Here is a 24,010-nt window from a genome sequence, read left to right on the forward strand (position 1 = left end):
GGGAATAACCGGTTCCATATCAAACAGAGAAAGGTGCCACCTTCCCTCCCCCAAAGCTGTTTCCCTGGGAGTTTGGTGACAGGCCACGTGAAGGAGCAGTGCCTCTGAATGAGAGACTGAGAAGTAATCACAAGGGAAACAACACAGACTTCAACATTTGTTTTCTTTCCAATCCCCTTGTAAACTAGAACATGAGGAAAATTCCTTTATGTTTTTATCTCTGGAGAGCAACTTTTTTCCTGAATTCAACCAAGCCAGTTCTCCTCCTGAATTTGAGAATGCCTTGTTCCGAATTCTCCCCACTCCCACCCACCTCCCCCCAGCACGTGGTCTGCTCCTCCATGTCACCTGGTCTCTGCTTGCCTAGGACACTCTCTACCCCTGGACTGCCACGTCCCGAGGGCACAAGGCAGGACTCCTTCACTTATACCCATGGGGGGTTAGGGAGGTCAGGTAGCATGCTGACCACATAGCAGGGAGTCAGGAGATACTGAATGAAGAAGTGAGTGGAGCACATAAAAAGTGGACATTGTTGAAATGGGATCTAAGATTACATTGATATTTGGACCCTGGGGGTCCAACAGATGCTTCCTTCCGGTGACCAGCGGTAAACAATGTGTTTGCTCTGAAGTGAGGCCCCGGGGAGGTTTGCACCCAGCCCCCCCTTGTCCAGGCCTTTGGGTTCCCGCAGCACATGGGGGGGGGGGGGGGGGGGGGTGCATGTGTGTGTGCACATGTGTGTGTGCACATGTATGTGTGCGCGTGTGTGCACGTGCATGTGGGGGGTGTGCATGTGCATGCATGTGTGCGTGTGTGTGCACGCATGCATGTGTGGAGGGGCATGTGTGTGTGCATGTGCGTGTGGGGGCATATGGGTGTGCACGTGCGTGTGTGCGCGTGCATGTGGGGGCGTGTGTGTGTGCATGTGCATGCGTGTGTGGGTGTGTGTGTGCATGCACGTGGGGGCGTGTGTGCATGCACATGCATATGTGTGTGTGCATGTGCATGTGGGGGCGTGTGTGTGCAGTGCATGTGTGTGTGCGCATGCATGTGGGGGCATGTGTGTGCATGTGCATGTGTGCATGCGGGGGGCGTGTGTGCACGTGCGTACGTGTGTGCACATACATGTGGGCGTGTGTGTGAACATGCATGTGTGTGTGGGCATGTGCATGTGTGTGGGGGCATGTGTGTGCATGTGCAGCTGTACAATGAGAGGAAAGAGACCGGGTGCACCTGTGCATCTCTGAGCCTGGGACAGGCTCGGGCTCTCGCTGTCTTACCTTGTTGTGATACTGCAGCATCTGAGTGATGATTCTTATCTTCGGATGGTAGTTTTTTATGGAGATTACTCTGAAAAAGAAAGAGCCAAAGCTGAGGCAGGGTCTGCCTTACTCTTGAAGTCTGATGGGAACATGAATTTGCACCCAAACAGAGTGAATGTGGGACCAGCAGCCAGGCCCATCAAGAGGGCTTGCGGGCACAGGACCAAGTTAAACTGTGTCCATCACTGTACCCCATGGCATGAAAAAGAAATCCACAGAACGGCCACAGACTGTGCCCTGGGCAAGAGAAGAAGAGAGCAGTCCTGTGGTGCCTTGGTGTCGGCGTGTGAACCCGCGTGTACTGGGGTGGGGGCTCCTGAGCAGGGGTCACAGGCTTACTGCCTACATAGACATGTAAATAAGGCAAGCTTCACCCACGGGGCGAGGGAGGTTTGCCATCTCACATACCCTAGGGACGAGCCTAGAAACAATTTGCCCTGAGTCCAATTCTCCAAGTGAACAACTTGAGACAACAATGACAAATCAAACAAGCAGCCTGACAAATGATACTAATTGTCACACACACATGGCCACTCACAGAAATTATTTCTGAGCAGGGCTCTTATGATGAGATCAATGACTCGGCCTTCGATAGATAATAGTGTGTAAATGATGACTTTAATGCTGGTTGGAAATAAAAACCAAGGCCTGGCAGGGGCCACAGTCTGGTAGAAAATTCTACTCTCCCCCCAACGCCACGCCCTGGGAAACTGCCCTCAGTCTACACTCCGTATGAACCACTGCCCTCCCCCACCCCACCCCTCGCTTCTGCTCCCTGAGACAGTCACTGGGCTATAAGTGGAGGAATAGAAACACCTGGATTCCAGTTCCAGTCTTGTACCAAGGAACTGGGTGACCTTCAGGAAATCCCTGGGCTCTTTGTGACTGTTTCCTCATCTGGACATTGGGGGCAATGGTACCTGCTTTATTTATTTCACAGGCTTTGGTATGAGCAGCAAATGAAAGACCAGATGTGGAAATGCTTTGAAATCATTAAAAGCTCTCTCCACATGTAAGTTATGGTTTTTGTCATTACCGACTCTGTCAGAGGTGACATTGCACATTTCCTTCTGTGACAAAGAAAGCCAAAGAATGGAATTCCACAGAATGGCCCACCTCCTAAGCCTAATCAGAAATGCAAGCGCGTTTATTAGGACCACCCCCACAAACTTTGCACCAAGAACCGTCTCCATGCTTCATCCCTTTTTTTGTGCAAAAATGGAGAGAAGGCAGTCAGGGAGCAGTTTTTTTTTTTTTAAACTGAACATTTTTTTTTAAAGGTTTTATTTATTTATTTGAGAGAGAGAGAATGAGATAGAGAGAGTATGAGAGGGGGGAGGGTCAGAGGGAGAAGCAGACTCCCCACTGAGCAGGGAGCCCGATGCGGGACTCGATCCCGAGACTCCAGGATCATGACCTGAGCCGAAGGCAGTTGCTTAACCAACTGAGCCACGCAGGCGCCCCAGGGAGCAGTTTTGTCTGAAAAGCTGCAACTTGTGAATTTAGGAAATGGATCGCACAGAAGCCTCTTCTGCACAAATTCACCCTGGGCTTTTGCACTTTAAGGAATTCATTTTATTTTTGAAAAAGTGTTGTGTTGGCTCTTGCTTATAACTCAAGGACTTTGAGCCTCGGTCAGCCCTCAGAATTCAGTTCACAGCCTCCACTGGTTTTCTGCATTAGCTCATTTCAAATGGATCTTTGACATTTTAATTTCAAAAGGGGCAGATTGGTCTCATTAAACTAAGGAGAAAGGAGGATTATACAAATAAGGGAAAGACGGAGCCCAATTTTTAACCCTGACCTTCCCATTTCCTTTCACTGCCTGGGCCTTAGTTCTGATTCTGGTTAATGGATGGCTTCACTACATTTCTGACGCTACCTTTGTCCTGTAATTTTTATGCGGTGGCATCATGCCAAACACCCTGATAACTTACATGTCTTCATATTAGCCCTACCGCAGCCTAAATGAAATATTGCGATTAAGAGAAATGCCCATTTCCAAACTATTATTCATTTCAATTATTCACTTTTGGAAGGAAAAAAAGAAAGCACCAGCCCCAAACTTCTCTGGGGGTCTACACATTCAACTTTATCTTCTTTTGTTTTTTATGTCTGAAAATCAGGAAGATTTTTATGTCTGAAGATCAGGAAGCCTAGTTCCTTAAAGGCTACATTTTTGTCATTTCAAATGACACAAAAACGGGGCAAAGGATGGAAATCCTAGTTCAGGGAAGGGGTCACTGAAGCTCCTGATGCTGAGCTGTTGTAGTCACTTTCCAGCTGTGACTAGTTAGGGGGTGGACCCAGGTGTGGACGCACGTCCCCACTCCACCACCTCCCTGCAGGCTGGCAAGCCCCATGCGGACAAGAGTTCATGCATCAACTTCCTTAAAACAACTGCATGAAGGGGCTCCTGGGTGGCTCAGTTGGTTAAGTGACTGCCTTCGGCTCAGGTCATGGTCCCGGAGTCCTGGGATCGAGTCCCACATCCGGCTCCCAGCTCGGCGGGGAGCCTGCTTCTCCCTCTGACCCTCTCCCCTCTCATGCTGTTTCTCTCTCTCTCTCTCTCTCTCTCTCTCTCAAATAAATAAATAAATAAATAAAATCTTAAAAAAAAAAACAACTGCATGAAAGCATATGGCCAAAGAAAAGCGGGAGGAAAGAGAACACTGTGCCAGATGTCGCTTGCCAGACACAGGGACCAGATGCTGAGGGAAAAATGTGCTCATCCCTGAGGCACCGAAGGATGCCCCCCTCCCCACCTCAGTGACGGGGAAAGCTCATGTCACTCGGGGCCACCGATGAGAAGCAAAGGAAGGGAGGTGGGAGCATCGTGATGATGCAACTTCCCAAGCCCTCACCCCAGGTACATTCCCAGGCCACAGCAAACCAAGCTGCACTGAGAGAGAGGTCTGTCTGGACCAAAGGATGGCTGCTCACAATTAGGCAAGAGTTCTTGGGAATGTAGTGGGAGGGAAATGTTTTCTCTTAGTTCATCTCTTCTCTCCAGAAGCATCTCTTTATTATTCCCTTCCAACGCAGGAGGGGAAAAAAAGAATCCTAAGGGGCTTTAACTCTCTGGGGCTAAATATCTTTTTTGTCATTCCGTTGTCACAGAACAGTGGTCTTCTGAAATGAGAAACGAATAAGGAGTGGGGGGTCAGCTGTGTCAGGCCAGGCCAGGTCACGGCCTTCCATGTACCTCGCCTGTTTCCAGGGAGGGCCCTGGGCAGTGTTCTCCAGAGTGTGTTCCTGCCCACCCAAAGATGTTCTGTAAAGAAAGGGGGGGGCGGGAGTTGGAGTCAAATAGGTTCGATAAGTTCTCCGTAGAACATTATCTTAGAAAAGCATTTTAGTATTAAAAGCACTGAGAAGGTTTTCAGTGAAGACACTCTTTCATTCTGGGAAACTGGCCAAAACAAGCTCACCAGTCAACCAACTCCTCTTTGTGGGGGATATTAATCAACATACTACAGACACACTCGGAAAGTTCCAACATGGAGCTTCTCAAGCTTGGCACTATTGCCATTTGGGGCCCAGTAACTCTCTGCTGTGGGGAACTGTCCTGTGCACTGTAGGATGTTGACCAGCATCCCTGGCCTCCACCCCCTGGGATGTGAACAACATCGTCTCCTTGTTACGACAACCAAGAACATCTCCAGATATTTCCAAATGTCCTCTGGGGGACAAAATCACCCACAGTTAAGTCATTTCAGGTCCACTCCCCCTTAGGGAAAATGGTACTTTACTTCAGGCCTATACCCATCTCAATCTGTCTGAAACATCTCAAACCCAAGACCCGTTGTGAGCCCCAGGTCTCCCCTCTGTCAGGGATAACCTTCCTGTCGACGATGCCTTGTGTCACTGCCCTCCACAGCCCCCAATGCCTCAGCTCCCCCTGGACCTATGCTTTGGCAGGGTGTAGGGTGGCTTATGAGGGGTAGAAGTTCCCACAGAGATGGTGCTCTGCAGAGAACCCAAAAGGGCAGCCAATGGGCTGCAGAGCACCAAGTCCAGAGCCTTCCCTGGCCTCCCCGGTGTTACCTCATTATGTTGGAGGCATCTTCAGCATCAGGGTCAGCGCAGTACTTGTTGGCAAGGATGAGGCACGCATCTGCTGACTCTATCTAAGACACCGAAAGGGAAATCACAGAACACAAACATATAAATAGCCACGCTTGGTTGCAGTCTTTCTCTGTTGACAGCTTTTGGGGAATCTGGTGCTTCGCAAGGAAAGACAAAAAATAATCCTGAGAGATTATAGTTTTTGTCAGAAGTGTAGGTTGCAAGTTCTTGTTATGGTTAAACATTTCATCTTGTTGTTGTTCTAGGGTACAACATGTATCTTGGCAATGAAACTTTTCAATTTGCATAGTCACTTAGATGTAATCTTTCCAGATTTCTTTAAATAACAATTAATGAAGCCTTTCAGTCCCCTCCCTGCCTCCTTCCCCGAACAACGGATCTACCCCATCATCCTAAATTTTTTAGTCGGGAAATGGCGTTAGGTGAGCTAAACCCCTTCACTGAGGTTACCAAGTTAACCGAATAGTCAGGGATTCAGAAATTGAGACTCCAAAGTCCTTCATCTGACCTTTTTCACATCTTAACAGTGGAACAGAAGGAAATAAGAGCCCTAAATCAGGTAACAGCTCAGTATTGTTTAGTATTCAATTAGCATTCAGATATTCGAAAGACAACAAATCTATGTGTATGAAATGATGTGTTACAGATGAACTCAAAACCTACTGACTTACCTAAACATGAGCCAAAATAAGATTTATGCCTTTGAGGGAATGATGAGTTATGTTAATAATTGCTTGCATCTAAATTAGGTCCTTGAACAGTAACTATTTTCTCCAAGTTCTCATTAGAGTTCACATTAGTCATAACTTGGGTCATGTCTGGATAATATTAAGAGTAACTGGACTCTATAAGCATAAGAATTCTCATGCTGGCTCAGGTCTGCAATCTGTCCCACTTGTTATGTTGTATTTAATAGACCATTCCCGCATTTTGGTGGGAGGCCATGGTTTCCTCCATGGTATGCCACAAATTGTCTCTAGTTTTCTTTAATAATCCAAAGAATTTACCCAGATCCTTCTCCTTATTCACGTTTGCCAATGACATTATTTACTAAATTAAGTAGTGACCACAGTTAACATTTAGATGTCAGTGGATTCACAATATTAATCTATACCTACTGCCATGCAAATATTGAATGTGCTTACAAAATCTATATAAAACAAGCAAAGTAGTAGATGCCACTTTGCTGTATCCTTTTCCTTTATAAGCCTCAGGTCTGCTTTATAAGAAGATTCTAACTTAGCAGATTTTGGAATGAAAGATTAGCCCTTTACCAAGTGATATCAGATATCTGCATGTTTAGTTTTGTGTTTTTAGTCTTTGGTGGTGGAAAAAAAAGGAAGCTCAAAATGTTTTATGGCCTAGTAGAATCTTATTTATACTTTATCCTTCATGTTCCTTTCCAATGTAAATAATAGATTTCAGAGCTACACCGAGTCCAATTTAAGTATTTAAGATGGGAATTACTCTATTATTATCTTGTATATGGGTCTCCTGAATCCGTACAACTGGTCTACTCCCTTGAGGAGTGCTGATCTTGAGGGAACCAGCAAAGTAACTTTCATTTTATGACTCGTCCAAGTGAGGGAAGTGGTCTAGCAAGTGCCAGTGGAACGAAGCTCTGGGACCAGTGGAAGGGTGATGTCAAGGCTGGTGGCATCTGACTTATCTCATTAGGGGTGTGGAGGTGACTCTTGGCCATCCTAGGAGGCATATACCCTCACCACAGAGTCAATCTCCCTCTCAGATGGAGTAAAAGTGGAAGTCACCTCTTCCTTCTTACCTTGACTCTTGCAAGATCATGTGGATTGAGGACTGAACCCTGATAAAATTCCACCTGAGTAAAATGTCGTTTGAACAGAGCCTCAAGCTCCAGGTTAGGGGAAATGCTGGCAGGGAGAGAAGAAACAGCCATTAATAAAATAGACTCAGGTATTCCTGCTTCCATGGCCTTCTTTCTTTCTGACTTCCAAAGAGAAAGACCTAGGAAAAGGCTTTCACCTTCAAGGCAGCGCCCTTTCTTGCCAGAAATAAAAGGTTCACACTCGAGAGAAATAAAACCCCAGCCCCCTGAAAACCCAAACCAGTACTGAGGTAAAATAAAGAAGCTCACAGTCTTCACAAGTCTGAGGCCAATGAGGCGAAATGTCTTCAACTTTGTTAGGAATGGAATCTCTATTTTATGAATAGAGACTGAGCTGTGACATTAGAGATTAGCCAAAGGTGCCCCTGGCAGAGCCTCCTGCCGTTCCCTCCCTCAAAGCCTTTTCCCTGCTTCTCAGCCACATGGACTTCTCATGTCCCTGATCCCAGGGCCTGGATCAAAACATGTCACCTCTGAGCAGCCACAGACAGAGATAATTTACTCTTGGTACTGTTCTTGATTCACACATGCATACACTCCTCATCATTCTTAGTGCTGAGCTGTACAGACATCTTTCCCATTGGAGGACAAGGACTAAAACACTGATTGACCTATTCATCCATTTATTACTTCTGTAGAGATGAAAGATATCTACTCTCTATAGGTCTTAGGCTAGGTGCTGGGAGATGATATTTGGTTCGAACCTACTAGGTACCAAGAACTGTGCTAGTCAATGCTTGCCTAACATTCATTAAGTGCTTAGTATGAATTGTTAATGTTTTCCAGAACTTATTATGTGGCAGACACCATTCCAAGCACTTGACAAGTATTAACTCATTTAAACCTCAAAACAACCCTGGAGGAAGGGATGTTATTAACCCAAAGCCTCAAGAGGTTAATTAACTGGGCCATCTACTACAATGCTGACACTGACAGATGCTGGGGACACGAAGGTGAATCCCAGCAAGTGAAGCATTAGCCGCCAGCTTGTTGATCAGACTCAAGCAGTGGGTGAGAGAGAAACAGAGCCTGTGCAAATCCGACCAATCTTTGAGATCCATTACTGGTCGGGCTCCTCTTGGTAAGTCTGCCTGGTCATGCAAGAAATGGTGGTCTCTCCCTGACACAAATGCCCAGTGCAATTCTACCTCTTGACTAAACCGACTTCGGTCAGTGAATATAGGTTAGATGTTGAGCTCTAATTGTTGCACACGTGCTCATCTTGAAATGCCCAACCAATATGAGGGCAGAACCTATGCATGCTACTTCTCTTGAACCTTCCATAATGCTCTGCAGAGGACGGGCCCCTCGGCTGGTAATGAGAGGCTAAGCACTGAATTGTATCTGTGAGTTCTGCTCCTGTGCTGATGGCCTGGCTGGTCTTTTCAGAACTTGGAGAATTCAGTGCTGAGAAGCAAAATGCTGGCGCTCAGACATGGTGGTCATTTTGGTACTCTAGGAACAAATGTCAAAAGGAAGGAGATGCACAGAACAGAAGCTTATAGGGAAGTCAACTTCCATGGGATCTTGGAGCAGGATTGAGGCCTGGGCCGTCAACCCCCTATGGAGCCAACACCAACTCATAAGCTTTGTCCCTTGGTAACTTGGGGCTAGTGCTGGCCCTATGGTGGCCTCATTTCCAACAAAAAAGAAGACAGTGCCACCCAAGTCAACATGCCTGAGTCCCTAGACTCTCTATCCTTGTGGAAGACTAACTTTTACCTAAAAGGGGATCAGACGAAGCTTAAAATCCCAACAACATTGAGCAGATGGAGAGGTCTTGCTTTTGTCAACTGTACAACAAACATAGTAAGATCTATCTTCTAAGTTGCTTGTCAACCTAATATATTTTATCTTTCACAATAGCTAACATTTATTGAGCACTTACTGTGTGCCTGATTCTGCTCTGTATACTTTACATGGATTATTTCTTTTCATTCCCCCTACGTGGTAGAATGAAACCATTGTGATCTCCCTATCTTATGAATGTGAAAACTAGGGCCCAGGGAGGCTAAATAACTTCTTCGGCAAGAGTCATATGGAATACTCGTACTTTGACTCCCTGTGTTGACGAAAGGAGAGATCGTATGTCCGGGGACCAGCACAGGTTCCTATACTGAGGTTTCTAGAAATGGCAATTGTTGTTGCAGCTGTGGTTAGTACTTTATACCCTGCTTCCTCTTACGTTTATGTCTTGCGTGGCCACTCTGTCGCTCCTGCCCTTGTAAAGAATCCACATCAGACAGCTAATCATTCCACACCAGACACTGTGGACACACCTGGATCGAATCGATCCAGACAGCTGATGGGACAGTAATGATGCGTTTGACCCATAACGAACTTCACTTTTACTTGCCAGAATAGCCTCCACAGAAGCAGGTGCCGTTCTTACCATGGACTAATGGGTTGGTTCCCTTTCCATTGGCTCCATATTATCCTCTCCAAGGAGGCCACCTGGGGCCATGGCCAATTCAACTCTGCACTGCCCCCCACACGGCCCCCCCCACCACCACTCCCACAGGCACTCAGGGAGTCCTCCTCAGGGTGCCTGGTTGGGTGGAGGGTCTCGAAACAGCAGGGGCCCCTTACTTGTGAAGAAAGACGATCTCCACATTGACATCATCCCGGTCCTTGTGCAGGAAGTCCTTCAGGAAGTTGGAAACACTCTCCAGAGTGATGTGTCCGCAGACCACAATGTGCCTGAACAGGAGAAGCCAGTTAGATGGGGCCAGCCCTGCGCTGACCCGGCACCCACCCCGGGCAAGACAGAGGAAGCGCACAGCTGCAGGGAAGCGTTCATCTCCTCCCGAGGCCTCAGTTAAAGCCCAGCTCCCATCCCCAGAGGGCCGTGAGGCAAAGCAGCGCTGGCAGGTGCTCAGAGACTCCTCGGCAGAAAAGGCATATGGCTTCTCACCTGATGCTGCACAAAATCCTATTAAAGGCCCAACCGTTTGGCCAAGTGGTTTTATGCATTGAACAATAAGTGACATTATGCTTGTGCTTAAATGCTGCATTATCAAGTCCCTTGCAGATTCATATCTTTCCCTTTCTGCCCACAAAGCGTCCTCTTGAGAGATTTACCGAATGAGTCTTGGTTTATGACATAGAGCTTATCAGGTAATGAGATAACAAATCTTGCTGAAACGATGATTTTGTGTGTAAGAAAGCAGACTTTTATCAGGGTGGCTAATGTGCGGCTTGACACATTATGGGCTCTGCTGGCCATAAGCAGTAAAAAGGAAATTTTGCATTTTTCCGCCATAACTCCTCCGACAATGGGGGCATGTAACACTTTACAGTAAGTGAGCATTACTCAGGGCTAAATGGGGATGGGACGCCTATGGAATCGGAGATCATGCTGCAGGCTGTGCATCCCCAGGTAGCTGTTTCCCTAGGGTGCCCGGGATTTCCACGAGAGCCAAAGCATTTTACTTCAAGATGGGGAGAAGCTAGAAAGGGAAGAGGCTGGAATGGTTTGCCTTGATCCAGCGAGGTTTGGACTTCTGTTTCTGGAGATGGTGGCTTCCCCTGAGGAGATGAGCCTCTTTTCCAGAACTGCTGGGACAACCATCCCCCCGACATCTTTGGGCTCCTGGACCCATCTAATAAATCTGAACCAATCTGGCTACCCTGTGGCCATTGACATTTGCTATCTGATGCTCCATCAGGACTAAGCCCTTTGGTGCAAGGGTTAGCCCCACGACCCAAAGCCAGGGCCTGACTGTGGAGAGGAAACCTGCTGGCTTTTAAAGGAAGACAGTAGCAAGGGGCTCAGCCCAGGTCCCTGTGCCTCTCGGGCTGCTAGGGAAAGAGGCTGAATCCCTGGCCAGGCTCTGAGGCATGGGCAGGTGGCGAACACTGAAGCATGGTAATTTCGTGGGAAAAAATTTAGAATGGCTAGGCCCCTTGCACCTCATAATTGCTCGGTGCACATTCCAATAAGGTAGAAACCTCATTGGCTGGAGGCAGCTCATAATGGGAGGAAGTGATGATCACTTACGCAATGTTCCATTAGATGCCATTACAAGAGCCTGCCCTTTCGTTGTAATTTGGTGCTTGACTAAGTATGTGAGAATAAGGCAGTAAACTCATTGGTGAAAGGATAATGATGCAGAACAAAGAGTAAATCAATAATATGCACGATGCAGTTAATAATATCACCATTATGGACTGTTATTGTTACGGTGCCGCACTCAGTGGCCGGGCAAGCGAAGGCCGTCGCGGGGAGGAAAGACTGTCCGTGGGCTGCCTCAGAAGAGACGTTCCAACACGATCACTTTGTTCTCTAGCCAGTACCGGCCAGGTTCAGGGAGGTCCCTTGGCCACCCATCCAAATGCCCCAAACCCACATAACTAACTCCCTCCCGAAATACACCCTGTGTCAGAACACGGGATGTGAACAGAACACTTGGATTACACACATTTTTATCCTGTCATCTCTTAAAATATTTCTTGTAGCACATATGCACTTACATGGACAAAACAGGCTACAAATGAACTTGCATGTTTTGCATAAGATTTCTGATTCTGAATTTGCCAGGTGTGTGCAGAAAGTGACCCGAGATGCAGGACTCCCTCCTGATCTGACATCTAGGTCTGCATGGGGGCAATTCTAATGCCTTCTGCCCACAGACTCCCATGACTGCGAACAAGGCCAGCGTGAATCGATGTATGGGCACCTCCACAGGACAGATATGGGGTTGGGGCCCTCCCCCTCACCTGGATGTGAGAATAAGCCAGACTGGATCCCTTGCCCTGCCACCAAGGATGTGTGTGACCCTGGGCAAGCTCCTTATTCCCACTCAATAGATGAGAGAGCTGAGAGGTTAATGCCACCCAGCCAGGGTGAGCTGAGCTAACACAGGGCTCAAAGTTCTATACCAGTAGAAGCCTGGTGATTACTCAAAGCTGGACTCGAATCAATGATAGGTCCGGGTAAATGACTGAACATTCATCCTTCCCATCCTCTGCGCAAAGGACTGAATGAACATCTGCCAGCATCCCTCTCCCTGTTCTGAAATCATTCATCTCCAGGACAGATGTGTGAGAAGTGGAAGGGAAGGAGATGAGTTCACCCTCTCACCCTTGAATCAAAGGCCCCGCCAGCTGATTTATTCAGCCTTAGAAAGAGTCAGGGTTCTCCTAGTTGAAAATGTGCTGGGTACATATAAAATATATTCCAGTGCAATCAATATTATCCCTTAAGCCTTTAATTAGCTTTCACTTCTCTTAAGAAGTAGACAAATGCAGGCAGGAGAGGAGAGAAAAAAAGGATTGACTTTTCTCATTTGATGCTAGCTGTCCAATACCATTCTAGACAATTGAGAATATATATCTTTTAGCTACAGCATGATTTCTGGGGTGGAGAGCAGCCTTTATCAAAAAGGAAGAAAAAAAATCTTCCTTCAACATAATTGGTATTTCTGCTCAGGAAAAGCGAGATTGATTGAAAGCAGATTGCCTTTTTGCCCAAGGAGAGTTATTAGGTACATTATCATGGCAACCTTGGAGAACCCATATTGTTCCAATCTGTCCTATATCTGATTTGAAGATTTATGACTTCCCCCCTTTGTGCCAATAATCATTTCCCTCCATTTTGTTTTCCATACAGTGGAAGTTATCAAGAAGCCCACATACTGAACATGTTTGAATGCAGTTAGAGTTGATGGATGGGGAGAAGTCACCTCTCTAACTCAGCATCTGCATTAGAAGATCAGCTCCCACGAGCCTGTGTCTGAGTGAGCACGGGCGGCCCGGCAGGAGCACAAGGGATGGATGGTGGAAAGGGAAAATTTACTTTCCAGAAATATTATCAAGACTTTTGAAAATTCCAGGGACTGTAGTTGGGGGAAGGGTGTGATTGCAGGGAGAAGAGAAGCAGAATTTGTTGTATCCTCGATGATTGAAAATACAACTGAAAATATTCTAAGACTGGGAGCTGGGTGTGCTCTCCTTGGATACAGAGTGATGGTTATTCACGGTGCATGATTTAAAGGATGCCAAAAAGATCCTCATCCAAAATTATCTCTGCCAGATTCCACGACACCTACAAATCTACTATGTGAGATTTGTACTTTGATAGCCCTGTGTTAGCTCAGCTCAGACACTAAATAACTAAATAGTCTTAGGCAAGGTACCAGTTCTGCATTTTACCACTATAAAGTCAGAGTCTTGGAGGGGCTGGAGCTAGTACCTGATTCATGAGGTTATCTTGAGGATTTATTTAAATAGATAATACATGTGAAGGGCCTAGTAAAGGGTCTGGGTCATTGCAAGCATTATTAAATGGTAGGATTCATGTGATATCTATAAATCAGTAGGTAACAGATGTAAAGTGCTCTAGGGCCCCTGGAATCTCACCTAATCCTCAGACAACCCTATGTTCCTACAATCTGCATCTTTGCAGATAACCTCTCTTAACCTCAATTTCCTTAAGTCGCATGCCTGACATCCCACAGCAAGAAAGTGACTTGCCCAGGATGTGACCCAGGTCCGCAGCTCTAATGCTCACTAAGATGAAGGTGTTGGGGTGCAGAGAGCATGGGCTGGAATATTTCAGCTTCTGCTCCTTGATGACAGGCAGGGCTCAGCCAGCAGGATGTCCTCCTGGTCACACAGTGGAGGGAATGCTGGAGGGGTTCTCAATGGGCCAGGAGAGAGGCTTAGCCTGGGGACTGGGATGGAAAGAGATGATTCTCACTTAAAACATCCCAGTGTTGCAGCATCACTAGATGCTGGCTGCATGTGGTCAAGGCAACAAAGGCTGAGGGATGGCAGAAACTCTAAACCAAGTCTTTTACACTGAAGCCACACAATTTGGCAAGCCGAGGGATGGCAAAGTGATGCAGATATCCATTTTAGACATCATATGTTACGTCCAGCCCCGGATGCCTCACCAGCCTAAGGATCCCGAAGATAAATGATCCATTTACGGTGGAGAATATTTAGGAAAGTTACGCTATGACGGTAACTAACACTGTTCCCAATGTGGCTTTGGATTTGAGCTTCTTTAAATGATTGGCATTCTTAATGATGGATTTCTATAGGGCCTGGCCATGTGGTTTGTGAAGATGGCCAACAAACCTACATCAATAACCATTTCTGATCTGATGGGACTTCTTTGTTTTGAAAATTTTGTCAAGTTCTGTAAACAAATCTTTCTTGGGCTAAACTAATGTTAATGGCTGGATTAAAAGATTCCTCTCAGATGCATGAAGAAGCATCTTAAATGCTAGAATAGTAGCAGATGACATTTTGTGTAAAGGAGCTAGTCATCCAGTGTAAGCAAATTCGCCTGGTCTGGGGGCAGGGCTCCATAAACACAGGCTGAACTGAATTAGGGGGTAACACTCGTGTGTCATGGAGCAAACATGGCGTCAGTAGATGAGTGTGACAACCACAATAAGAATAATGCTTGACTATTACAAACTCTATCAGGGTTCACCAAACTACCGAGTGTTTTTTTCATGAGTACATCTTCACTAAATGAATATGGTGTGCCTCTCCCATCATTAAGCATCTCCACCCCCAGAATCAAATCCCACGAATTCTCCTCAATCAGTCTACTTCCTTCCTGGAGATGGCAGAGGGAAGCCAGGATGCCCCAGTTGAGTTGGGACCTGTTTCAGAGCTCAGTTCCATTGGTGCCTTTCAGAATGGGCAACTTAGGGGAGGTGACCTAGGGCAGGAGGCATAAGAGGAGGATGCCAAGGGGGGCCCAAGCTCTTCAAGGCTCCAGGGAATGAGGCCTCCAGAGACCCACTGAAGCTGAGTTGAGCTAAATGAGAACTAAAACCTACACACTTTTAAGAAGACTTGGGTAGTGTTGCTTAGAGCCAGTAGCCTTGAAAAAGGGAACCGTGACAGGGATGGGCTCCACTCCATAGACTCATGTTCATCTTAGTATCAGAATGGCCCTTTGGGAATGTTTAGTCTAGTGCCTGCATCATTATTTTAATGTGGAAACTGAGGCCCAGAGATTTAGTACACGGTGAATGGCAGAGCAAGAGCCACCCTACCCCCTCGCTCTGATGCCTTCTAGAGAGAGGGAAGGCTGATGCTGCTGAAAGGACCTGAGCTGGGAATCAGGAGACTGGGGCCAGTCACTACAAAATGAAGGGGCCCAGACAGAGTGGGCTGCACCCACAGACACTGATGGATTCCCCCCACCCCGAGTTCTAGCTCTCTGCCACTTCTAGTTTATGCCACCAGCATATCTTGTCTAGACGTCTGCAATACTTCCTAATTCAGTTCCCTGCTCACTCTCCCCGCCACCCCCACCCCCTCGAAACAGCCAAAGAGCAGGACTGAGGCAAATCCGACTGCATCAGTTTCCCCCTCGGGGCAGGGAGGTCTCAGATCTCTCTTTAGCAGAGCCTCATTCTAGGAAGACAATGTAAAATGCACAGCTCTGGGCTGTTTATTTTTAAAGATACTATATCCATTTTTACTGGAACAAGTATAAAGAACTTAAAAAACCCATAGCTATCCTGTCACAATAAATCACACAGAGTAAATTGAAAATCCTATACAGCTTTCCCTGAATACATTGTGCTCACTTTGTCAGAGAGGTAGATGAAACGTGGCATATATTGATCTAGATGTCTCTGTAAAACTATGATATTTATATCAAATACATATGCTAGAATCTCTTCTGTCTTTTTGCTGAGACTTCTAATCATGCTCTTTCCATCCCATCTCCCCCCAGCCCCCCCCCCCCAACCATTGGTAGCCACCAGCTTAATGGGAATGAATTTTAAAAAGGACTTGTCAAGGGAAATCAGCAGCATTTTATCATACAGAAAGCAGGGTAGGGGTGGCGAGAGACCTTACAAACCCAAATCACACAGTGGTCAGTACTCCAAGTTCATGTTGTCCCTCCAAGGTTGAATTTGAACCATTCAGTGTCCACATAACTATTTCTCCAAGACTCTCAAACAAGCTGAGGTTTTGGCAGATTCTGGGCTTGACATTCCATTATCACTGGTGGTGCTTTCTTTGGCTGTTTTGTCACACAGCTTTCCCTGGTTTGGGTCATGTCCTTCAGGGTGACGGTTACCCAGGTTCTCCCCTGAGGTGCAGGACCCCACTGCCCAAAAGAAAGGAAGCTGATCCACCTCTCGCCTTCCCACTTCCTCCTATACTGAGAGCCTGTCCCAAAGGAACTGACTTCCACGTAGGGGAGTTCACCTTTGGCCAACAAAAGATAGCTCCAGGCTGTGTGGGTCCCATCCTTCTATCCCACCTTGGGATCTGGATCAGGACCCCCAAAGCTTGCTGGACTTTCCAGAGCTATCTGCTGACCAATGGGCTGGTTGGTAAGGTGTGCTTGTCTTGGCCACCCTCTGCCACTGTAAGTGTAGGAGAAATATAACAGTTAACCACAAGACTGTCGGATTAGATCATTGGCTGATTCTGCCACCTCAGATCTACTAACCATGTTCTACTAACTTGTGAGAGAACAGTACTTGTAAGGAGGACAAAAACGAAAACAAAACAACTGTGAATGTGTATTGAGGCCGCAATCTCAAACCCTGGCTGTAGCCATTTCCAGTTAAAACAAATGAAAAAACAAAACCAGCAAACGAAAAGCCCAAGGAAGTTTAGAGATAAGAAAATCTCCTACCCAGGGCCACAGCTAGTACTTTCCTAATTACAAAGAAAGGAAATGCCTTCTCCCTTCTAGTGAGGAAGAGAATAAAGTAATCATCTCATCCAGCTGTCAATAGAGTTATTCTGGAAGAGACAGGCTGTTTTGCTGTTTCCCTAAACAGGGGCAGAAGGCTGAGCAAATAGATCCCAACAGTGCAGCAAAGGCACCTCTGTAAAACAGAGGCCCAAGGTCACAGGACAGACGACTGGTAGTGCCAACAGTGAATACTGAGATGTACTGACCAGACCAGAACTTTCTGCACAAAGTAGGTGCATCTTGCCATATGTAGATGGTTAGGACCTAAACCCTCTTAGGTGCATCTTGCCATATGTAGATGGTTAGGACCTAAACCCTCTTAGGTGCATCTTGCCATATGTAGACGGTTAGGACCTAAACCACGCCAGAGGTATCTATGTCTATGCCACCACTATCCTAGATCACAATTAGATCTCCATAATTAGAGCACGCACACGGAATGATCACACATCTTTTGTAGTTTGTTGCTAAAGGGAGCCTCAGTCCAAGTCTTAAAAATAAACTCTGAGGGGCGCCTAGGTGACTCAGTTGGTTAAGTGTCTGACTCTTGGTTTCAACTCAGATTGTGATCTCGGGGTCATGAGATCGAGCCCCACATCAGGCTCCAGGGCTCAGCACGGAGTCTCTCCCTCTGCCCCTCCCCCCAACTCTCTCAGTCTCTCTCTCTCTAAAATAAATAAATCTTTAAAAATAAATAAATAAGGGGCGCCTGCGTGGCTCAGTCATTAAGCGTCTGCCTTCGGCTCAGGTCATGATCCCGGGGTCCTGGGATCGAGCCCCACATTGGGCTCCCTGCTCAGCGGGAAGCCCGCTTCTCCTTCTCCCACTCCCCCTGCTTGTGTTCCCTCTTTCGCTGTCTCTGTCTGTCAAATAAGTAAAATCTTAAAATAAATAAATAAATAAATAAATAAATAAATACATTCTGACACCTGCAGAGTAGGAGGCATTGGTTATATTGACCTGTCCAGCAGGCACCCTCTCTTCTGTCAATGGCACCTCATTTTTTTTTAAAGATGTTTTATTTATTTATCTGAGAGAGAGAATGGGAGACAGAGAGCATGAGAGGCGGAGGGTCAGAGGAAGAAGCAGACTCCCCGCTGAGCAGGGAGTCCGATGCGGGACTCGATCCCGGGACTCCAGGATCATGACCTGAGCCAAAGGCAGTTGCTTAACCAACTGAGCCACCCAGGCACCCCAATGGCACCTCATTTTTAATTTGGGTAACCAGTCCTCTCTAATCAGATACAGTCTTGGGACCTTGACCCAAGTCATGACCATCCCTGAGTTTCTGCTTGCTGGGTCCCAGGGTGGCTTGCCTGGCTCAACCATGTCCTTTCAGAGATCTTGTCTGTCAGCTTTTTTCTGAATTCCCTAAGGTACTCTAACCTTCCAAAAAAAAAATTCCTTTTCTGCTTAAGTTAGCAAGAATCCACTTCTGTTGCCCATAACCAAAGAACCCTGAACTGGAAGAGTTGTTTACCTTCACCTTAGTTTCTCCCTTAATTTTCACAAGGACCCAGTAGGCTGGTGTGGTTTTGGTTTCTTTCTCTCCCCTCTTCCTTTCCTTCCTTCTTGGAAGAGGACTTATACAGCCATCTTAAGTAGGCAATTCCATAACTGCCCGACTCTCAGAAATTACACTGTGTCTCTCCCCAGCACCCTAGCCCTTCCACGTTTTATTCATCCCATTACTGCAGGCTTGGTGGCCGCTGGCCATTTTCAAGTAAGTCAGTCTTCCTTTGACCTGGTTCTTCCAATCCTAGATGGTGCTCTGCTCTTACAAAGAAATCAGGGCGCTGAACTGCACTTTCCTCTATGCAGATCAAAGTAGATTTGCCTGTCTCTACTGGGTGGTGCTGCTTCTGAACACGAGGGACCCCAAGAAGAGAAGACCAGGGCAAAGGTCAACCACACCCTTCGGAGATGAAGGTAGAATAGAGGGAAAATGAGTCCAAGCAAAGAAATGGTTCTTACTTTTCGCCCTTGTAGAGGGGAGGTATGTTAGCTTTGATTTGCAAAGCGAGCCCCACCTCCACACTAACACCCCTGGTAAATCATACATCATCGCCCTAGGGCATATCTTGTTTGGACTACCTTCCCATAAAGACAATCAAGTTGACACATTCTGGCCTTGTTCCCCAGCCATTCCCCAGGGTGTGGCCCCAGTTAGCACACACCACTAGCTATCCAATCCACTCTGAGTAGACCCAACATTCCAGCTGGCCTCTAGCATCTGTTATACACATAAGAACTGGAGGAGTCCACAGGTTCCAGGGTTTGCTGGGGCATAACACACCACCGGGGGACACTGTAGGGGATGAAAAAGAGGGGGCTCAGGGTAGCATCAGCAGCTCCCCCACCGTCCCAAGTCTCTCTGCATCCCTGTTTTACTGGGTCCATCATTAGATCCATAGGTTTTTAGGGGCACAAGTCACTCTGCTGTTACCTTTGCCCCAAACTACTGCAATGGGTACATTTTAAAAATATGAATTATCAACTGCTTTTAGGAGCACTCCCTCTAAAATGCCTGCAGCCTTCATGATTTCACTGAAGAAAATTCCTGCCAAAAAGCATTTTACTGGGATGATACTCCTACATAATCAAGCTTCTGTTTAGCTGCCACTTGTTCCTGGGATGGTTCTGATTGGTCAAAGTCTCAGGAAAGCTCCAGGAGGGCAGAATCACATGTTCTTGGTCATCCTTTAAGCACAGCACTCAGCACAGTGACTGGGACACAGCAGGAACTCGCACTTGGGAGCTGAGCAAACATGTTGGGATGGGAACTTTCCTAAATCTGTTCTACAGCCTAGCTGGCATTTGCCTTTGAGGTCAGTGGCTAAGGTCACAAAACCTCTTACAGAGATGGGCATGGAATCTCTTTCTGAACTGCCTCCATGTCCCCTAATTAAGAAGGTATACAGAGGGGAGATAAGATTGCCTTTACTGATAATCAGTACCCATATCTGGAGCAGCCCCCATGGTGCTGGAGTGGGAGCAGGTCATTGTTACATGACACTCATACTAGATGCGGGAGCTCGAACCCCGAGAGACACAGAATCAGGTTTCCATGAGCCTCACGTTGCAACAGCTTCTAAAGTTCTTTTAATAGAAAGAGAGGATGGGCTTGGACAACTAAAAAGTTTCCTGGTGCATGATGGCAGCATCAGTGGGACAAACCCCAAGTCTACCAGGAACCACTGTGCACAGCTCTGGAAAGACTTCTATCACAATGAACGACATCGCAGGAAGACAGAAAACACAGTGCAACTCACTCTCGGATGGTGGCGTTTGTCCTCTCGATTTGGAACTTACCCAGGAAGGATTCACCCAATCAAACTTGAGATTGAGCAGAAAGACTCTTCAGGGCTTATAATTGGAAAAGTCATATTTGGAACTTTTTTTTTTTTTTTTTTTATGGAAGAAAGAATATCTGAGAGCAAAAGTCTAGGTTTGAATATGACTTTTTATTTTTTTAGGTACACAGTTCATCTCCCACCTACATTTCTATTCTTGTTTTCAGAACAATAGCTGGAACATTTTGATAAGTGTGTGGAAGGGAAGAGAGACAGCAGGAAAGTGGAGGGGGGAGAGGGGGACAAGCCTTCATTCCATTAGTATTATCAGGAAATTGATTTAATATGCATCCCAGTCTCTTTAAATAGAGCTTCAAATTTGAAAGGGACTGAAGAAGTGGCTTACAAGAATCCAAAGCAGATGCAAAGAAAGAAGCGCCCACATCCACACCCACCAAGACCCCTCTCATCAGAAAGGAATACCTAGCATGTTACATTATACCATACAGCATCTAATGACACTTGCTTTGGGTATCTGCCCCTCGGTTCTGAATTTCAGAAGTCGTCAAGGGGTCATTTTTCCAAACTATTAGGGCAATCTCAATTCTTTTTTCCTCCCCCCAAAGTTTAATGCTAATCAAAGCAGAATGTCTAATCAGTCCAAGATGGCCTGTCAACTTGAATTATCTGTCTTCCTATTTACTGTATCTGTCTGTCTACAGTTCTTCATATCTTTGTGAAGATCAGTTATTGAGGCCTGTGTTTCCTTCTGACTAGAATGGCTACCAGATGATCCTTCCTGGTGATATGTTGATGATTTGCTAATTTATGGCTTTTAAAATTGAGGAATCTGAAAACATTGCTGGGAGTTCAGGCTGCAAATCACGTGGGCCACGCAAGGAGAGGGCTGAATGGCTTCCCTGTCAAGGCATAGAAGTTTGTGTGAAATGCAAAGCCTCGGTCACATTTCAACTAGAGTGATGTCTGTGATATAGAAATTGCAAATGGCATCCTATAGGAAACACCCCCCACAGGAGTAACCCCCCACCCGCCACATCAGGCTGTGCAGAAGGGAGAGGGAGTGTTGCCCGAGCTGTGTGTAGATGGGAAAGGAAAGGAGGCTCATGGTACTGGGCCCAAGACAACACCACACAAATTAACCCCACATCCTATTCCCAAGTGCTAGAGTCAGCCCTTATCAGAAAAAGTCAAGATGGAAATGTTATTGTAGGAAGACGGTCACCTCTGGGAACCAAGAGGGGAATAAGCTCTGAGTTTGAACTCCCCAACCACTTTGGTGGCCAAATAATGTAACGTGTACCTCAAGAGAGATGAGGCGTATTTGGAAATCTCCATGGGTGTGACTACATTTATCCCCAGTGCCTGTGTGTTGCGAGCACTCAATAATCACATGTGAAATGGATGGTGATGAAGGAAGGACTCACGCTCACTCTCTTGGAGGAGGGTGTAGACTCTGGGGTAGATTAAGTGAGTCTTTGTAAAGAAATAACTGTTGACCTTTGGACACCATAGGAGCACCAACCCTCGTGCAGTCAAAAATCTACATGTTACTTTTGACTCTCCCTAAAACTTTACTAATAGCCTACTATTGATCCAGAAGCCTTACCAAGAACATAGTCCATTGACACCTATTTTGTACATTACATTTATTACAGACTGTATTCTTATAATAAAGCAAGCTAGAGAAAAGAAAATGTTATTATGAAAATCATAAGAAAGAGAAAACACATTTACTATACTGTATTTATCCCAAACAACCCGCGTGTACGTGGACCCACACATTTCAAGCCCATGTTGTTTAAGGGTCAGTGGCAATGCCTGCTCTGGCAAAGTAGCTCCTTTAAGATTCCAAACCTTTAAAAAACAAAAAGTGGTCTAGAACCACAGTGGGCAAAGCTTGAGTGTGGTTGAGAGAACGGAGTGGAATTTCAAGACCGCCAGGCAGGAGGGAATAGAAAGTGGTCTCAGGAAAATAGAGCTACCCTACAATCCAGCAATTGCACTACTGGGTATTTACACCAAAGATACAAGTGTAGGGATCCGAAGGGGCACGTGCACCCTGATGTTTATAGCAGCAGTGTCCACAATAGCCAAACTGTGGAAAGAGCCTAGATGTCCATCGACAGATGAATGGATAAGGAAGATGTGGTGTATATATATACAATAGAATATTACGCAGCCATCAAAAAATGAAATCTTGCCATTTGCAACGACGTAGATGGAACTAGAGGGTATTATGCTAAGCGAAATAAGTCAATCAGAGAAAGACAATTATTATATGATCTCACTAGTATGTGGAATTTGAGAAACAAGGCAGAGGATCATAGGGGAAGAGAGGAAAAAATAAAACAAGATGAGATCAGAGAGGGAGACAAACCATAAGAGACTCTTAATCTCAGGAAGCAAACTGAGGGTTGCTGGAGGGCAGGGGGGTGGGAGGGATGGGGTGGGTATGTGGGAAGGGATGGACATTGGGGAGGGTATGTGCTATGGTGAGTGCTGTGAATTGTGTAAGACTAATGAATCACAGACCTGTATCCCTGAAACAAATAATACATTATATGTTAATAAAAAGAAAAACAAAAGAAAGTGGTCTCAGAAAGGAACAAAGGACACAGAGAGAAAGAGGAGGAAGCTATTTCTGATCTGAGAAGAGGCACAGAATTAAACAAGAACCCAATAATAAGGAACCAGGGAAGGATGCCCTCTCTCAGTAAGTCGGCGGAGATGACTAGACAAGCAAAGTAGAGCATGAGAGGAAAGTAAGATTTTAAGACTTAGTCCCAGGGGCGCCTGGGTGGCTCAGTTGGTTGAGCGACTGCCTTCGGCTCAGGTCGTGATCCTGGAGTCCCGGGATCGAGTCCCACATCAGGCTCCCTGCCTGGCGGGGAGTCTGCTTCTCCCTCTGACCCTCCCCCCTCTCATGCTCTCTCTATCTCTTTCTCTCTCTCAAATAAATAAATAAAATCTTAAAAAAAAAAAAAAAAGACTTAGTCCCATGGAAGTAGAATCAAAGATGGATGGTTGTAAGAGGGGTTCATGTAATATGAATTTTAAAACTAGGGTGTTGGCTCCCCTCAGGTTTGGAGCACCAGAAGCTGGGGTCAACAGCCAGGACTCAGGCTGTACCATGTCCTCCTCTGAAATGGCACCTCCCAGGACTTCTTTAGGGTTTTAGGGTAAGTCATCCCTATTTGTCTCTCTAACAGAATTTTAGTCTTTTTTTTTTTTTTTAAGATTTTATTTATTTATCTGACAGAGAGAGAGAGACAGCGAGAGAGGGAACACAAGCAGGGGGAGTGGGAGAAGGAGAAGCAGGCTTCCCGCTGAGCAGGGAGCCCGATGCGGGGCCCGATCCCAGAACCCTGGGATCATGACCTGAGCCGAAGGCAGATGCTTAACGATTGAGCCACCCAGGCGCCCCAGTCTTTTTTGTCTTCATTTTTTGCCACATGCATTAAAATTTGTACTTGGTGTTTTCATCAGTCATAGCCTTGCTCACTGCCTGTATCCTCTTAGTGGCTGCAACATACATGAGGACAGGTTCCACGGGTAGCTTGCTCCACTGAACCCCTGGCACCCAACACAAACCACATCGTGCTGGGCACGGAGGCACGCGGTGAACATCCACAGACTAAAAATGAGCCAGTAGACATGATAACAGGAACAGAGAGTGAGGCAGGAAACAAACTGTGCTCTAATATTTCTTAGCTCATGAAATTCTTGTCTAAGT

At 46.3% G+C, this 24,010-nt stretch overlaps 1 protein-coding gene across 16 annotated transcripts in view; it reads right to left on the minus strand.

The window, feature by feature from the left end:
* Window positions 1-24,010, minus strand: part of KCNMA1 (potassium calcium-activated channel subfamily M alpha 1) — a 728,164-nt gene that overhangs the window by 195,674 nt on the left and 508,480 nt on the right. For all 16 annotated transcript variants that reach the window (XM_021699676.1, XM_021699672.1, XM_021699675.1 and 13 more), the window contains 4 exons: window positions 9,865-9,975; window positions 7,195-7,300; window positions 5,370-5,452; window positions 1,281-1,350 (listed from right to left, as the gene is read on the minus strand). In XM_021699676.1, the coding sequence (XP_021555351.1) occupies window positions 1,281-1,350; window positions 5,370-5,452; window positions 7,195-7,300; window positions 9,865-9,975 (370 nt within the window). The remainder of the gene's footprint in view (window positions 1-1,280; window positions 1,351-5,369; window positions 5,453-7,194; window positions 7,301-9,864; window positions 9,976-24,010) is intronic.

The sequence above is a fragment of the Neomonachus schauinslandi genome, chromosome 6 (genome assembly GCF_002201575.2).
Source record: "Neomonachus schauinslandi chromosome 6, ASM220157v2, whole genome shotgun sequence".
Classification (NCBI taxonomy): domain Eukaryota; kingdom Metazoa; phylum Chordata; class Mammalia; order Carnivora; family Phocidae; genus Neomonachus; species Neomonachus schauinslandi.